The 18,487-nt window shown below is 44.8% G+C and overlaps 1 protein-coding gene across 5 annotated transcripts in view; it reads right to left on the reverse strand.

The window, feature by feature from the left end:
* Positions 1 to 18,487, reverse strand: part of LOC101318487 (calmodulin-binding transcription activator 1) — an 84,279-nt gene that overhangs the window by 17,347 nt on the left and 48,445 nt on the right. For 3 of the 5 annotated variants that reach the window (XM_073796711.1, XM_033843900.2, XM_033843894.2), the window contains 8 exons: positions 14,683 to 14,834; positions 11,028 to 11,224; positions 10,248 to 10,326; positions 9,684 to 9,999; positions 8,733 to 9,256; positions 3,980 to 4,167; positions 3,241 to 3,487; positions 1,995 to 2,066 (listed from right to left, as the gene is read on the reverse strand). In XM_073796711.1, coding sequence (XP_073652812.1) covers positions 1,995 to 2,066; positions 3,241 to 3,487; positions 3,980 to 4,167; positions 8,733 to 9,256; positions 9,684 to 9,999; positions 10,248 to 10,326; positions 11,028 to 11,224; positions 14,683 to 14,820 — 1,761 coding nt within the window. In that variant the 5' untranslated portion in view covers positions 14,821 to 14,834. The remainder of the gene's footprint in view (positions 1 to 1,994; positions 2,067 to 3,240; positions 3,488 to 3,979; positions 4,168 to 8,732; positions 9,257 to 9,683; positions 10,000 to 10,247; positions 10,327 to 11,027; positions 11,225 to 14,682; positions 14,835 to 18,487) is intronic. The other 2 variants (XM_033843898.2, XM_073796704.1) reach the window with 2 other exon arrangements.

Consider the following 18,487-nt stretch of genomic DNA (forward strand, 5'->3'; position numbering starts at 1 on the left):
TTTAGATGGACACTGGCCAAGAAAATGTCCAATGACTGTTACTGCTGAAACCCACTGCGACGGCATCACCACGTGGTCCCCAGAGGATAGATGTGCTGTGGTGAGGTGGCCGGGCGAGGGGGGTATGCCTACGGAATGACCGTGCCATCTTAATGGCCCCTTCTTGTAGCTGGTGATGGGTGTGAAGTGTGTGACTCTGGTGGAATGGTTTGTGAGAGGACTTGGGTGTATCATTACCTTCAAGGCTATCCATGTCAGCTTGGGGGAGAAACAGAAAATACAAGATTAATGTTAGATTGCCGAATAGAAGGAAATGAAAAACCAGAACCAGAACCAATGAAACTCCCAACCGAAAAAAAAAAAAAAAAAAAGGAAAAAAGGCAACCTGGCTATCTTCATGCCTTCCATCTTCCAAAATACTTGTCTTATATTTGTCAGTATTTTTTTTTAAATGCCTTCCGACTTTCTGGTTGTAGCCAACACTTCTTTGGGAGGAGATTAAAAAAAAAACCAAACTCACGTTTTGGAATTAATACCTGCTGAAATCACAGACTTGAAACTTGATTCTGAGTATTGCTCGGGCTAACAGCAAGCCAGGATGGTTCCCTGCTGTGGGGCTACAGGGACCGTGGTGTCAGCGTTTACACAATAAACCTTCATTTCCTGGGATCACGAACTCAATCGGCTATAAGCTAAAGAGGCTCCCCGCCCCTCACCGTTAGAGCTTAATCCTAAAGAAACTTGAGAACATGGCAACCTGAATCAGACAAATGCTAGAAATAACAAGAGAACAGAATCCTGGATTTCTGTGTGGCTGGTATACATTCCTTAAACAAAAATGTAAGACCTACCGAAAGCACAACCTAATAAAAGGTTCTAGAATCTACCGACAGGACCGAGTTTTATTGTATGAACCGGTCAGAACTCAATTCGGCAATTTTTAACATTTTATCACCACCTAGGTGGTTAGAAAGGTCTAATATTTACTTAATCTCTCTGAGCCTCAGCTTCTTCATCTGCAAAATGGAAATAAAATTGTTGACTTCAGATATTTTTGTAAGGAGAAAATGAGATGATGAGCATAAAAGATCCAGGACGTGCTGGGTGCTCTCTTCCCCATTGATGGGAGCTACATGACCCTGCAGGTAGTTTCAGAAATAGCAATACTGCACGAAAGAGTAACTCAGATACTCTTCCTGCAACACTTAACTAAGGAATACAAAACAGTCTGGAATACAAAACGGTTTAAGATATTCTGGGCTTCTTCAGATTTTTACAATTCTTCATTTTAAATCGGATAAGAAGAAGCCAAAAGGAAAAACCGCTAAGGATTATGTAATGTATATAATTCAAGGTCAACGATAACAATTAGTATTTACCTACTCCAATCACCATATTAAATTCCCTTGAGTTCTTTAATTACTAAATAGTTTATAGGTAAAATGACTGAGACACAGAGCCTTATTTCAGACACAAATAACTTCCTCTGTATCAGACCAATGCTGCAGGCAGGTGATACCACTAAGAGGCCAACGATCTGAACAAAAATTATTTTGCGGCATTAGTTGCAGGTGGCTTTTTGTTTGCTTGTTTTTGTTTTTTTCCCTTCTGGAACATTTCCCTTTGGTGTTTCTTTTTTTTTTTTTGCGGTACGTTGGCCTCTCACTGTTGTGGCCTCTCCCGTTGCGGACCACAGGCTCCGGACGCACAGGCTCAGCGGCCGTGGCTCACGGGCCCAGCCGCTCCGTGGCATAGTGGGATTCTCCCGGACCGGGGCACGAACCCGTGTCCCCTGCATCGGCAGGTGGACTCTCAACCGCTGCGCCACCAGGGACGCCCCCCTTTGGCTTTTAATCAAGGCAATTCAAAGTCAGTCTTTGGATCAGGCACTGGATGTTGTGCTCTTTGCCAAACCACACACCAGACCCCCCCAGGCCTGTTTGGATGCTGTGTGAATAAGGCACGTTCCCGTGGCGACCCAGAAGCTGGCTCACCTGTTTATATTTTCTGTAACAACGCTGAATGACAGCTGCTGCCACTTCCTGCTGCTCCCGCAAGGGTCGGCCCTTCAAGGGAAAGTGAGGCAAGAAAAGAAATAATGATGTAGTATAAAGAATGCAACTGTCCCAAGACTTAAATGGAATCATGACTCATTTAATTGACTTTCTCAGAACTGAGACCAGAGGTTTACCAAAATGCAGTGATAAGTTAGTATCAGGATAAATTAAAAAAATGAATTTACAGAATAACTCTCTGATTATTCCTGCTTCTAAATAGAACCATCATATTTGGATGTTAGGAGGCCTAAAACAATATTCATTTTCAAAGTATTTAAAGAATTAGGTATTGCACTATTTGCCCTTATAAATTTCTGCTCTCTGCTGTCTTTCCTAAGATAACACCAAGTCCTCTACTTTTGTTTTTATTTATTTATTTATTTATTTTTGGCTGCATTGGGTCTTTGTTGCTGCGCTCGGGCTTTCTCTAGTTGCGGCGAGCGGGGGCTACTCTTCGTTGTGGTGCACGGGCTTCTCACTGCGGTGGTTTCTCTTGCTGCAGAGCATAGGCTCTAGGTGCACAGGCTTCAGTAGTTGTGGCATATAGGCTCTGTAGTTGTGGCTCTCGGGCTGTAGAGCGCAGGCTCAGCAGTTGTGGTGCACGGGCTTAGTTGCTCCGTGGCATGTGGGATCTTCCCGGACCAGGGCTCGAACCCGTGTCCACTGCATTGGCAGATGAATTCTTAACCACTGCACCACCAGGGAAGTCTGGGGCCTCTACTTTTGGATCAATGATCGATGGCTCGTAACACCTTCTTAAGGAGGTCAGAGACTCCTCTGAGAAACTGTGGAAGGCTCTGGACCCTCTCCCACCAAAAATGCACTTTACCATACAATTTTAGGACAATCAGTCACCAGGCCTCCAGCTAGAAACCCCTGTTCTAGGTCATAAATTCCTTGTGGCAGAGGTGTCAACTTACTTTATATTAATTAGATAATAAATATCCATTATTATTACCAACAGTCAGTTCAGATGGTGACAACCATCACACTACTTGTCAGTTTTATTTCACTAAAGCTTCTGACAATTATTAATAATCTCATGGGACCTAATTAATAATGTCAAATAACAATCCTATTGATTCAGAAGAAAAAAAAAGAAACAGCATATGTTTTAGTTTGGACGACTCTGACTTTCCCGACCTTAAGAGTGTCACCGCATCAGGACTCTGTTGTCTTTTACCTTGTACTTCCGGAAAGCTGTCTGGACAAGCCTGGCCGCTTCATAGAGTTCTCTCTGTTCGTGATCAGACAGAGTCAGCTGAGCAAATTCATTCTCCACCTTCTCACTGGTAGACGCACTCAGGAATTCAGACCAGTCTGCGGCGGAGGGAAGGCTGGGTTTCTCGAAAGCTATTTCACTGACTGGTGAGCCTACAGGGCTCAGGCTGGTATTAGAAGAAGGGGTTAGAGGCTCGTTATATGCACTTCTGAAACAAGAGGAGACACAGGGGAGAGAGGCTGGTGATTGGTTTGCAGGATGCATTGCACGCTGGTCAACGAGACAAGATGGTACCTACTGTGGACCATGAGGGATATGCCTTCCCTCAGTCCAGAGAGCTGCTAAGCAGACTCTGAATGTCCTTCAATCAGTAACTTCACACTGAGCACCTGTTATGAGTTTAGTACTGTGCTAAGTACTATATCCACTGAGTCCACTATCCAATCGTGAAACTGCAGTTGAACGGGCGGGGGAACACCAGGATACATTATCTCCTGCGCTCTGACGTGGGAAGAAAAACCACGGGAGAGGTGAGGACATGAGGGGGCCTTGGAAGAGGCAATGGAACTCGTCTTAACGCTTCCTTCCTTCCTTGACAAGGCCATTCATTACACGGAACTCCTCCGATCCAGTGGGCCTCCGGAGCCTCCACGTAAACCCAGGAGCTCGCCCTGGGGAGTGGCCCACGAACACTACTGACCTGATCTGGGCGGCGTTTGGCAGATGGTCCGCGTCAGCTAGGTAACCGGCCAGCCAGCTCATCGTACTGCTGATGGTGGCCGCGTCTGTCCTCTCCAATGCCGGGGACTCGGTGGGCACAAAGTTCTCCTGCTTGATCCGCTCAGGGGTGGCTTCGATGATGTGCTCTGCCAAGGTCATCATGTTCACCTGGGGCCCAGAGGTCACAGAACACTCAGGTCAGGGTGGCACCTTAGAGGTTATCCAGGCCTACCCCCACTCCCCCCACCGTGGAAAGAAAGAAAGGGGAGAGGGCGGGCTTACACCTCAGTCCAGTGCCCTCCCATCTCATTGTAAGGTTTTCCGATTCACCGGAACGTGCTGAGATCCCAGATCTGATTACCTCCACATCACAGTTTGGTCCCAAACCTTAAGTCTTCGAGAACGTCTGGCTTGTGCCCACTTTCCACTCTCAGCTAGGATCAACCAGTTAAGGATGCTATGACTGGGCAGTCCTGGTCATATTATTGTAGTGACACTACTGGTTACCTGACCACCATCACCCCATTGTGCCTTGCCCAGAGAACCCCAGTTTTGTAGAGAGCAGCAACGAGCCAACATCCAAGGGACAGCTCGTGACTGATACAAGCCAACTGTCCTAATCCCCTTCTTGGTTTCCCACCTTCTGTGCACCAAGGAGGGGAGGATCCGTGACCCACTTCTGGACAGGAGCCTGCACAGAAGTCTGCTGGGTGGGCTGTGGGCAAAGCTTTTGCTTTCCTGATGAAAGGTATCGATGCACCTGGCCCTTTCCCCCTCCTCTTCCTGCTCTGACTACAGATGAGCTCCAGAAGCTACATTACAACCATAAAGCAACAAGCACGAAGATGAAAGGCAAAAGAAGAGAAAGTCCAGAAAAAATCCTGGTCCCGGATGGCATTATTGAGCAACTGAACCTCTGAACTTCTATGAGAAAAATAAGTCATTTTCTTATTAAACCCCTGGAGTTAGGTTGCTGATACCTGCACCCAAAATACATTCCTAATGGATACATTTAGGAATCCTCAAAACTAGTCTGGAGTAGATATATTTGGTCAGAATCAGAGATATGACCTTGTTTTTAAAAGTTTCCTTGCACATCTCTTGAAAATGGAAGTTGAAATATAGCAGTTTAAGTTTTTAAGTGAATTGAAAATGTTCTGAAAGGATCTATACAAAAATGACAAAATGCTTATCTTACAACATGCGTGAACCTGAAAAACATTATGCTAAGTGAAAGAAGCCAGACGCAGAATATGACAGGTTATGATTCCATTTATACAACATTTCTAGAAAAAGCAAAATTCTGGGGGAGAGAAAACAGATCAGTGGTTGCCCAGGGCTGGTATGGGAACAGAGGGTGACTGCAAAGGGGCACAGGGAACTTTTGGGGTGTGATGGAAGTGCTCTAAATGGGACCGCGATGATTGCACAGCTGTATAAATTCACAAAAGTTCATTACACTGGGCACTTAAAGTGAGTGAATTTTATGGTATGTAAATTACACCTAAATAAAACTCTTAAAAACACTTATCTTGGGTAATTTTCTAAATTTCCAACAAAGAACAAGAATTATCGTGACAGGAATAAAAATGGAAACATTTAAGGAAAAAAATATCACAGCTTTTCTTTTCCTTTTATATTGGCTCTCTTGGTTTGTGAGTCAAACAGGAGGAGGTTAAGTCCTACCTTGATTTTTTTTCCTGAAACTATTAAAAAGTGGAATTTCTTGAGACTGAAGCTTATAACTATCTGTAGTCACTCCTCTCCCAAACCCTCTATTTTATAAACACGTGTCAGTGTAAGAACACCTTAATATCATAATAAATGCAACATTTTGAGATACCAAGTAGCTGGTTTTTCATTGTGATAGCTACAAAAGGCAGTGGAATTTAAATGACTTTCAGGTTTTTTATTCAAATGATGTTGGGTTTTTATTTAAATTCTCTTTGGGTCCTAGCATATGAGCAGTTTTCATAAATGGTCTTGGATATCTAAAAAGAACACTGATATGTATGTTTACTAGGTGTGTTCATACATCTACATAATTATATATATATCATAAATATACATGGTCAAACTTTCTAATTGTATTGTCAATATCTTCATATCCTCTTCATACTTGAGCTGACAAATTTTGAAACAATTGTGTTAGTCTCACACTATCATTATAGTTATGGTTCCACGTTTCTTCAATCTTTACTTGCTTCAGTATTTAGAAGCTACATTGTTAGGTGCATAATGGCTCATTACAGTCATATCGTTTTGACAAATTTTGTATATATATATATATATATATATATATATATATATATATATATATAATATACTATTTGCCTTACCTGTACTTTTTACCTTTTTTCTTTTCATTTGTCTGTTATATCTTTACCTATCACATCATTTTCATTCTTTCTGTTTCATTTCATTTAAATTCTTTTACAAGCAGTATATAGTATATTTTGCTTCCTTTTTTTTTTTTAACCCAATCTGAGAATCTTTTAATAGAATTAACAGTTTCCAAAGTGGGAATAAGTCATGTTTGAAAATATTCCTATAATATTATGTTATAGAGTATTATTTCTGTTGTTGCTTTTTTCTTTATTACCATTACTGAACTTTTCCTGAATGGGCCAAATTTTCTTTTTTCCCCCTTAAATGACATAGAAATTCTGTAGCCTGTTTTAACACTACCTATTAACTTGACATTTCTAACAAGCATATTTCAGGCTACACATATCTATCAATATAATAATTGGAACAAACTTTGATTTTCCCTGGACAGGGGAACTGCTTTGATACACTTTTACCTTCCTTTCCCTACCTCCCTGGTTTTGTTAAAACAATTTAGAATCTTAGTTCTAGGTTATTTTTTGAAACATTATTCCTCTTTTATTTAAAGAATTGCTTATTGTGCAACCACACTATCAATAATTATTCAGAGATATCAGTATTACTGGTTTTACTGTTCACTCCTCCATGAACTCTGGCTTGCCATTTCTTGAATTATTTCATTAATTTTAATTGTTAATTTTTTCATTTGGCTAAAATGCTTCTTTAGACTGCTGCTTTTTTCATAGGTATGTGGTCTTAAATTAGTAAAATATTCTCTGAAGTGTCAGTGAAAATATAAAGTAGATTTTTTTTTAGGTTATTTTCTATTTCCTGCATCAACTGTTTCAGTAAGGGCCAGTTGCTCTAAAGCTGTGCTATCCAATGGCTATTCAAACTTAAATTAATTAAACTTAAGTAAAATTAGAAATTCAATTCCCGATTCGCACTGAATACATTTCCAATGCTCAGTACCACACATGGCCACTGGCCACCATATTGGACAGGGCAGACATAGAATGCTTCCATCACTAAAGAAAGTTCTGGTGGACAGCACTGTTCTAGACGCTCATCTTAGTTCCCCTCTTTTAAGCTGCCGATTTTCATAGTCTGGTGATTTATTATTATATGTTTATATTTATAAATGTTGTTCTAGATTGCTCAGAATTAATATCTAGTATGGGCTCCATCAGAAATTGTTTAAAACAGGGCTTTAACTATGGCAGGTCAAATCCAGCTAGCTAACTGTTTGTGTAAATAAAGTTTTATTGGCACATGGCCCACTCATTTGTTTAATATTGTCTAAGGCTGCTTTTGTGCTACAAAGGCAGACTGAATAGTCATGACAAAGTCTGTATTGGCCACAAAGCCTGAAATATTTACTATTTGGCCCTTTCCAGAAAAAATGTGCCAACCCCTCATCTCAAATATTATTTGATTTCCTGGGGAAGGCCTCCCCACAATTGTAGTGGTTGGTAGATCAGTAGCGCGGCGCCCACCACGCACCAGGGATGGAAACATACTGGTAAGCGTGCATGATTCTTGTCCTGTGCTAAACAGTAGGGGCTGGTAGGAAGGGTCCCCTGGGATGCAATGAACAGGAGTGTTTTAGCAACCAGACCTATCTAGGAATGCTGTCTGGGACACGAGATCCCCATCATTTCTACAGGCACAGGTGCCCTAGTGAATTTCTTATGGGAGTTTTCTCCTTTTATATTTGTTTTGGATTCTATCGATGGGAAGAGGGAAAGAGAGGAAGTCAGACACATGTTCTGAGGATGCTCATTTTGTCCTCCACATAGAGTATATTTTAATTAATGGAATTTGCTTGTTTAAGAGCCTAACCTCAAATTTACTTCAGTATGTATTCTCTTAATCTATAACAACTGTGATGCCCTAAAAGGATCCTGGATTTATCAGAAAAGCAGTCAAGTATCAGCTTTAGGGATATTCCACTGCACCTCATGAGAGCCTCAGACGATATATGCCTTTACAGGGGCTAGATGCTTGTTGTGCTTATCAAATCACTTACATCATTCAAATTCTACCCACAGGCCTCCTGTTTTAGCCATTATCAGGCTGTGACTCTAACTAGTATTTAAACAGCAAAATCAGTCACCCTGGATGCAAGGAGGAAGCAAAAGACTTATTGTAGGAGTTTTGAGGAGCTAGTACAAGGCTCTACTGAGATCTGGGTCCCTGGTATTTAGGCCCTGTTCACAATGCTTGACTCACAAGTGAAAATGTGGCCCAAGTAAAGAAGACACGCCAAAATTCTTATATATAAGCCCAGACTTCGAACCCTTCGCCGGTGAGAAAATGACATGACCTCTGGAAATTGGCAGTAAAGACCAAGGAAGCTAGGACGGATAGACCAGCCTCTGCAGGTTTACCTTCCCCACGCTCACCTGTATGTCATCCATGGGTTGTGAGCACTCCTCACTTTCTGCACTATCACGGTAGGACCCCAGCTCTGTGTTCACCACCTCTCTGTTAGCCATCATCAGGACACTCATTGGTTCCCGTGGACGCACCTGTGAAGGTGTTGCATCCTTTCCTACACTGGTCCCCTTCGGATTTCCAGTCACCTGTACTGTAGACACACCAATGTAAAGATCTTTGGAATTCCACTTTACTACCGGCTGAGATCCAGAGGCTTGGAATCCTGCAGTCTCTGGAGTGGGAGGGGAGATTTCCCGGCTGTAGTCCCTCACTCCTTCACTGGGGCTGATTGTCTCGGGGACAGACTGCTTAGAACTAGGGCTCTGCTTCCTGATATTTGGCTGTTCCAGACTCAGTGCAGTGGAAAGCAGCTTCTCCTGCCTTGCCTGGAAGTACTCAGGGTTCAATTTATGCTTTTTGGGAGCTGGATAATCTTTGTGGCTCTCACTGCTGTAGTAATTAGAGGGTTCAGACCGAGGTCTTCTCAGCTCTGAAAAGTACAGTAGAAAGGATAGTCAGGACAGGCGATACAATTAGGAATCCTAAAGAATTAACACTTTCTCTATGCCTGAGAGACACAAAGTGCAAAGCCAGAACTCAAGACATGTCCCTAACATTTCAATATTCCCCAGCAGCACATACTATATTCAGATAATCCTCCTCCAACATCTGTAGTTCTTTCTTGCACGAACATAGATTTTTTTTTTTTTTCTACTTTCTGCAGTTTTGGGGTGGGATGGGCCGGGGGAAGCACTAGGCATTCTAATAACTAAAAGGAAAATTAGAAACACTAAAAAAAAAAAAACCCCAAACCCTTAAATGTCCGTGAATATCCTATGGACTTTTCTGAGGGTAGCTGCACGAAAGCAAACGGGAAATCTGCCAAGTTCTGGGATGTAATCCTTTAAAATGTTTACCTGGATTGGTACTTGCAATGACGGTGACTCCTTTGGGTATTTCTGGGGAGTGGATTGTTTCGCTGTGCCACTGGGTCATCCAGCTCTCTGCACTGGGTTCCTCACTTGCAGGACAGTGGATTCTGGGGTTCTGGCCAAGCTGAGCCTGCTCGTCCCTCTGCAGGTGCTCCAGACACTCTGCTAATTTCACATGACCCCTTGACCTGGCAATTCCCAAAGGCAGCCTTCCTAGAGAGTCCGGAATAGAGATAGCCCGACGGTCCCACTTGTACAGCACGACAGCTGCTTCTAAGTGCCCGAGAGCACATGCCCACATCTGAAAAAAGAGAGAGACAAAGCGAGCTTCCTCAATACGAGTTAAAAAACATATTTGACTTTTGCCACTGCTGCCAATTGACTAATTGGTCCTTGGCACCGATCTCAATGGGGCCATAAAACGTTACCATTACAAAGTAGCTCTGATACATGTCGTATGTTCAACGAGGGATAATACAAAGGGAACCAAGCACATCCCTATGCCAGCCTAGAAAAACAGTTCGGGGAATAAATGAACCCATTTCTTACCAGAGGAGTACAGGAGAAGTGGTCCACATTCAAGGGGTCAACCTCCAGTTCCAAATCAATGCTATCTGCATGCTTTGTGCTGGAACGAACAGCACCAGAAATTACTGCACAATGAATCCACGTTAAAAAATACCAGAACGTTATGAAACCCACAGAGATGAAACCAAACTGGGCGTCTCACATTCCTGGCGTGAGGAAATAGCGTCCCAGACTCCCTAGGGCGCTCTGGGCTCTCTGTTTTGCCAGAGGCCCAGGGGAAATAAAAAGTCCAATGTTGGGCTTCCCTGGTGGTGCAGCGGTTGAGAATCTGCCTGCCAATGCAGGGGACACGGGTTCGAGCCCTGGTCTGGGAAGATCCCACATGCTGCGGAGCAACTGGGCCCATGAGCCACAACTACTGAGCCTGCGCGTCTGGAGCCTGTGCTCCGCAACAAGAGAGGCCGCGACAGGGTGAGGCCTGCGCACCGCGATGAAGAGTGGCCCCCGCTTGCCACAACTAGAGAAAGCCCTCGCACAGAAACGAAGACCCAATACAGCCAAAAATAAATAAATAAATTTATAAAAAAAAAAAACAAACGTCCAATGTTTAGTTCAACATCTCACTCAGGACTTCTCGGGCAGAAGTTCATAGAACTTCTTGGAACTGTCCACAGAGAGAGCCCTTTGCTCTCAGGCTACCACACTCCCCGAATAGCCAGATTTCCCTCCACCACTGGACACCCTAAGAGGAACGCCTGCTGAGGGGTGAGGATGACAGCGTCCGTCTGGCCCCAGCCTTACCGCCATTTGATCAGGGTCTGGATGAGGGTGGCGTAACCCTGGGCTGCGGCCAGGTGGAGGAGGGTCATTCCACGGAAAGTCTTTGAGTGGATCAGATGCTTGGACTTTGCCCAGCAGGCCCGGCTCATCATCTTCTCGCACACGACAACCACGCGGCTCTCAAAGCAGCTCCCCAGGGTCCCGGGGCCAGACGCGCACTGTAATGAAATGGCACGTGTTCCGATCGGAGGACCAAAGGCCCTGTACCAAGTCAGCATTCGGATGCCGGGGTGGGAAACCAGTGCGTTATGATTTGCAGCGGAAAACGGGAAGCATGAAGCTGAAAATAAGACATCTCGAAAGGGAGAACAGAACGTGCTGCGTCCAGCTCAGCGGCACATGTCCGCAGCCGGGCACACGGTAATTTTCTGTAACTCTAAGGACGTCAGAGTCTGTCTGCTGCAGCTGACGCTCTGATTGTGAGCTTCGTGCTGATCCAGCTCAGGGAAAGTATATACTGCTAAAAAGAAACGAACAGAAAACGTGGCCCCAGCCTCCCAGCTGAAGTAAACACTGCAGGCAGTAAACTGTCAGGGGAGAGTAAGGCAGGGTAACTTATGCTTCCACCACCGGCTGCCTGGAGCTCCTGACTCCCCTGCTCCTTCTGAAGGAGAATTAAGTCACTTAGATGGGGATTTTTCTCCCTAAAGAAGCACTTAGAAATATCCAGTAATACATTTGCAACAACATGGATGGACCTTGAGGGCATTACATTAAGTGAAATAGGTCCGAGAAAGACAAATACCGTATGATGCCACTTATATGAGGAATCTTAACACACACACACACACACACACACACATACACAAAAGCCTCCTGACTTCATAGATACAGAGAACAGCCTGATAGTTGCCAGAGGTAGGGGGAGGAGGTGGGAAAAATGGGTGAAGGGGGTCAAAAGTTATAAACTTCCAGTTATAAAACAAATAAGTCCTGGGGATGTAATGTACAGCATGGCAACTATAGTTCATAAGACTGTGCTGCATACTGGAACGTTGCTAAGACAGCAGATCTTAAAAGTTCTCGACACAAAAGGAAAAAAAGTTTGTAACTATGTGTGATGATGGGTGTTAACTAGGCTTATCATGGTGATGATTTGGCGAAATGTATACAAATACCGAATCACCATGTTGTGCACCCGGAACTAATATGATTTTATATGTCAATTATATCTCAATTGAAAAAACAGATTTTAGGGCTTCCCTGGTGGTGCAGTGGTTGAGAGTCCGCCTGCCGATGCAGGGGACACAGGTTCGTGCCCCGGTCCGGGAGGATCCCACATGTGGCGGAGCGGCTGGGCCCGTGAGCCATGGCCGCTGAGCCTGCGCGTCTGGAGCCTGTGCTCCGCAACGGGAGAGGCCACAGCAGTGAGAGGCCCGCGTACCGCAAAAAAACCAAAAACACAGATTTTTAAAAATCCAGTAATAATCCAGTCCTTTATATAAAACAAAAAGGACACTGGGGAAGGCATGAGAGACCTTGAAATTTAAGCGTTCTTGCTAACCACAGAGGCACACGAGAAAGAGAAATGCACTCATGTTAGCCACCTGGCTTTCTTCTCTTTTTTGTAAAAGGAGGTTGTGAAAGAAGAAAAATAAAATCAAAGTTAGGAACCTCAACGGCTCATCTGAGTCTCTGCTCCAGCACTTTTACGTTTCACAACCCCCCGCCCCTGCCCCACCCCGAATAAATGGCCCTTCTGGTCTAATTCTCCTCTCTGGTATTATTTTAAAGGTATTTTGTCCAGTTACAAACCCCATGAAATTCAATTACTACAGAAACACTGTTGCTCCTCATTGTTTTTTGTTTTGAAATCTGGAAAAAAAAAAACGCCTGCAAAAATAAAAAGGCAGAGGACGGTTAATGTCACCCTCACTAGAACTGTCGTGACATGTTTAGAGGAGCACAGCCGGGCAACCCCGACCTTCAGCAGAATGACCTTGACTCGAAAGGCCCAGACAGACACATTCAGGGGCACACGGAAGTCACTGGGTAGTGAGCAAAGAGGGAATTTCTTTGCATTAACAAAAACAGCTCCACCTCTATCACATAAGGTGGACACAGAGATGTTTATCGAAGCCAGCTTAAACTGATGAAAGAGTATTCAGTAGCAGTTAATATGGGATCAGACAATAGGCCAGTTGCCAGATAGTTGAGCTATAAAATGAGACTACTCTCCATTCCCTTTATGCAGCCTTCATTGGTGAAAGAAAAAGGATTTCGTGGGAATCTCTTATTTTAGCCATGAGATAGATAGTAAATAATGTTTACTTCTTTTTATAAAACAGTAGTATCAGGTGGACAGGAAGCCTTAATAATATTTTCCTTTGTGCCAAGTCTTTCCTTTTCCACTGATTTCTGAAGATAGGAGAGAAATAAGAAGGAAATTCCCGGAAAAAGGTTAGTTTCGGGGCTGTGGTACCGTATGCTTTGTTTTCATCTATTGTGATGAAATAGATGCGTTTCATCTATTATTAAAAATATTACTAATACTTGATACTTACAAGGATCATAAAACTCCAAATGTTCACTTTAAAATATAATTGTTCAGAAAAAAATCAACATTCATCTTGAAGAGAAAGAGGGGGAATTATTTGAGGTTTTTAGGTGATGTCTCAGTGGTGGAGGTAAGAAACACCATCAGTCCCTTTAAATTCATTCTAGGGGACTTCCCTGGTGGCGCAGGGGTTAAGAATCTGCCTGCCAATGCAGGGGAAAACGGGCTTAATCCCTGGTCCGGGAAGATCTCACATGCTACGGAGCAACTAAGCCCGTGCGCCACAACTACGGAGCCCACACTCCTAGAGCCCGTGCTCCGCAACAAGAGAAGCCACCGCAATGAGAAGCCCATGCACTGCAACAAAGAGTAGCCCCCACTCGCCGCAACTAGAGAAAGCCTGCGCGCAGCAATGAAGACCCAACAAAGCCAAAAAAAAAAAAAAATTAATTAAAAAAAATTTATTCTAGGGCCTCCTGAAAAATAATTTCTGCCTAGGAAACTTCCCCAAAATGAAGCTCCTAAATGAAATTGACATAAAGCCTTCAAGACTAACGGGACTCTAAAATAATATTTGATGATTTCCCCGTACCTGACAATAATAATGCGTTCATCCCGGAACTGATGAAAAAGCATTTGTAACAACGACAGAATGTATAATGTTCTACTATTCTGCACTGAAAAATTACAGAAACAGTTTCTCTGGGCCCTTATAAAACAATTATGTTTTCTATTTATACTTAAGATAAAGATAGAACACAAAACACAAAATAGGTTCTAATTGAACTCTGAGCCCAGCGAATCTGAGTCATCGCTTGGCCTCTGTTCTGTCACTGGATGCCCGCCCTCCCGCTGTCAGATAACTGCAGTGAGTTCTGAGATCAGTAAGTGATTCAAGGCTTAGGAAGGTGAACCACTGAGAAGCCCCACAGTCCAAGGCTTCTTCCCTAACACAGAGTTGAATACTCAGAAACACAGGGACTACAAAGCACCCCCCTGCCTCTTGCCTCTTCCAGGAAGGGTGCCAGCAGCAGCAGAGAAGGGACTTGTGATCGACAGCCTCGCACATCAATAAAACATTAGACACCATGAAAGGCGACAGTCCGCGCAGACTCGTACCTGAGCTTGGCTTCCTCCGTTCCCACTACCGCTGCCCCCTCCGCTGCTCCCTCCTCCGCTCCCCTGCTTGTGCTGCTGGGACCCGGTCATCTCAGCCATCCTCCTTTCCATCTGCTCCAGTCGCTCAAGGATGGACATCCTGAACTGGTTATCTAGGGCAGAACAAGGAAGAGTGAGGTTGTGTTCTGGAAGAAGGGCCATTAACACGTGGCCTAGGCGAGCCTGCAGGACGGGCATCCAAGATGGCCACCGACCCAACCAAATCACCGGGCTTTGCCCAGGCTGGATGTCTCCAGTGCGGTAGTGACCCTGACACTTCACATAAGACTGCAGCCTCGACAGCAGCCCAAAGTTCTCAGCGAAAGGAACAGAAAACCCCTTTTTGTCAAGGTCCTGGTTTCAGGTTCCTGGACCTCATTTCTTTGGCAAATTCCCCAATGGAAACCTTGAAGAGAGATCTGGTTGAAAGGTCCCTAGAGCAAACAAATGAAATGAATACAATTTAATTTAAATCACTGGAAGAAAGCAATCACTATGGGAAAGAAGAACACACACAACCCCACACAGATACAGATATCTAGATTTTTTTTTTAAGTAGTATCTTTTACCCACACACTGGAAAAAAAAAAAAAAAAAAAAAAAAGATTTTCTGATCCAGGCTCTAGCCACAGACACACACATACATTAGAGCTGGGGTTAGGTAAGAGCAAATGCAAAGGCCCTGAGGCAGAACGTTCCAGGAGCAGAAGCCATGTGGCTGGACCACAGCAGAGAGGAGAGCAGAAGATGAAGCTGGAGAGGGGGGTAAGGACCAATCAGGACACAGTTAAGAACACTGGCTGTGCCATATGATGGTTGTGTAACTTTGAACAAAACCTTTGGTGTCTCAGTTTCCTTAACTTTTTTTTTTTTTGCGGTACGCGGGCCTCTCACTGTTGTGGCCTCTCCCGTTGCGGAGCACAGGCTCCGAACGTGCAGGCTCAGCAGCCATGGCTCACGGGCCCAGCCGCTCCACAGCATGTGGGATCTTCCCGGACCAGGGCACGAACCCGCGTCCCCTGCATCGGCAGGCGGACTCTCAACCACTGCGCCACCAGGGAAGCCCTCCTTAACTCTTAAATGGGGATAGTAACTGTCCTTACCTCCGAGGGGTGTTGAGAGAATTTAATGAAGTAACAGATGAAAATGCTCAGGACATGGGTAAGTCCCAGATAAACGTGCCAGCCATCAGCATCACCTTGTGGCATGTGAATGAAATGTCTTGGGAAATTGATCAAACACCTGTGACAACATAGTTCTTCCTCAAAATTGCTAATGGAGTCACTATTTTCCAAATACAGACAACTGAATCATGAAAAGGAGTACCCTCGGGGAATATTTTATCAGCGTTCCTTGCCATCCTGACTGTAAATCCTGACACTAGTGGGTAAAGCGTATCGATCCTACGAGAGATTAAAAAATGGACGGAGCTAACACTTACCGAATCCGTGCCAGTCACTGTGTAAATAACTTGATAAATGTTAACTCATTTACCCTCACGGCCATTGTGTGAGGCCGGTCCTGTCACTGTCTTCATTTTACAGATGAAGACACTGAGGCATGAAAAGATACCTGGCTTCTCCGTCTCCAGGACCCGGAGCTAAGCCCCCATGTGACAACAGGAAGGGAAACTTATGGGAAGAGAAGATGCACAAGGATTAGACGGACTTACCCGAGGGAACGGAACTTTTTTCTCAAAGTAAAAAGATAGTAAATACGGTTTCAATTCGGTATTGAAAACGGGGAAGTTTTCAATACCGAATGTCAAATTGATCTCACTTCTCTAAACCACAAAAGCAAGAGGAGGTAGACTGCTTTTCAAGAATTGTGGTATTATTTTCTTAGGAAGCTATTTCCAGGAACAACATGAGAGGAAAAAATCCTTCCTCTTTACAGGTGAAAGGTAACGTCTCTCTGTTCCAATTTCATGCAGACAGGTGTGACGAACTCTGAGGACCCTCTAAGCACCTCAGTGGCACAGTCACGGATGGGGGAGTAACCCTGAATGGATCTGCTTGTGATGCACTGGCCATGGCCGTGGTCATCCTGTGACCACTAATGGAAAACAACGTGACTTCAGAGTTGATTTTAGAATCCTTACTCCATGCCCTCCTCATTAGATAATGGAAATTTTGTAGAATGTGGGACTTCTCCATCTGGAGCCAACTGAGGACAAAGAATTTTACCTTTCAAAAAGAGTGTGATCCGGGCTTCCCTGGTGGCGCAGTGGTTGGGAGTCCGCCTGCCGATGCAGGGGACACAGGGTCATTCCCCGGTCCGGGAAGATCCCACATGCCGCGGAGCGGCTGGGCCCGTGAGCTATGGCCCCTGAGCCTGCGCGTCCGGAGCCTGTGCTCCGCAACGGGAGAGGCCACAGTGGTGAGAGACCCGCGTAACGCAAAAAAAAAAAAAAAAAAAAAAAGAAAGGTAAGAAAAAAAGAGTGATCCCAAGTGGAGCAGCAGTTATCCTTCGTGGTATGTTTATAAATTCTCCCTGCTTCCTGCTGATCCTGCTAGCCAGACAACCACTCATCTCTGAACCCACCCAGAGACCCTCACTCATCCCACTGAAACAGCTTAAGCCTCTATAGCCATGTTCTGATGATTTCTTCTGCCAGCCTGCAAATCTTGCATCTATTAAGTGAGCGTTCAGCATCCGATTCGCTTCTCTCGGAGATCGGTTTGCACTTGTCTGGAGCACAGCGGCCAAGATTAACATGCCACGTCATGCCAAGGGGCAGAAGGGCACAGAGCTCGCCACCCGGCTGTGCTCCGCCCGTCGGGGTGGCTCTGTTCTGGCTGCGGCGGTGACAGTGCAGGCAGCCCCGGCTCGTCCCAACTCCACCCATCCCCCACCCATCCCCTGCCAAGCGTGGACACTGCAGACCGACCCTCCCCGACATCGCGGAGCCAGGCCCTGCCAATGCATCTCCCCGCCAAAACACTGTCACCACGACGCCTTGTCTGCCCCAGGGGTCACTGGCTCCCTGCTTCTGGGCTGCGTGTCCAGCTTCGGTGCCACAGTGGACTGTGCAGTCAGCTCTTGCGTGTGATTAAGCTGCTCTGAGAAGCACTTCGTGAAGATACTCAGAAGCAGTTTTTTTGCCTCTTAAGAAAATTATATCGTGCAGAACGGCATCTCTGAGCCTCTTGACTCCAAAGGGGGGAGGTAGTGATGATTAAAACAGGAAACAACTGAGCTGGCATCCCAGAGAGTCAGGTCTGTGCCACCCTGTGAATCAAGAATTGGAGCCTTTCTGGTCATACTTCCTTTCCCCTGCGAGGCTTCCTCCGATGGATAAAATGATGGTGTCCAGCTCTCCATGACTGGCAAGTCAAAAGCAACAACTTCATGCTTGTTTCGGGCTTTACAGCTTTATTAACTAAAACATTATTGCAAAACACTTGGCAATTTCAGAGCTATCTCTCATCTTAATTGTATATTGTGTGAAATTATAGGATGAGGGTAATACAATTAGAAGCAAAAAACTTTTTCTCATGAAAAAAGTACATTTGAAGATCTATTTGTTCATGCACAAGTATTTATTGAGCACCTACTGTGTACCAGGCACTGGGGGATGGCTTAGTGAAGAGATCCCTGTGCTCCTTTGTTGGCCAACAAATAATTTCTGCAGCCTGAATGAACCTGGGTTGTTAAATGAATGCACTGTGGAGGCGGGGAGGAGAGGAAAACAAATAATGTACAGATTGAGGGGGCTGATGAATTTGGCTGCAGTCTTGCCCACGATGTTTCAAACAGAGCCAA

This window comes from Tursiops truncatus, chromosome 1 (genome assembly GCF_011762595.2).
Source record: "Tursiops truncatus isolate mTurTru1 chromosome 1, mTurTru1.mat.Y, whole genome shotgun sequence".
NCBI lineage: Eukaryota > Metazoa > Chordata > Mammalia > Artiodactyla > Delphinidae > Tursiops > Tursiops truncatus.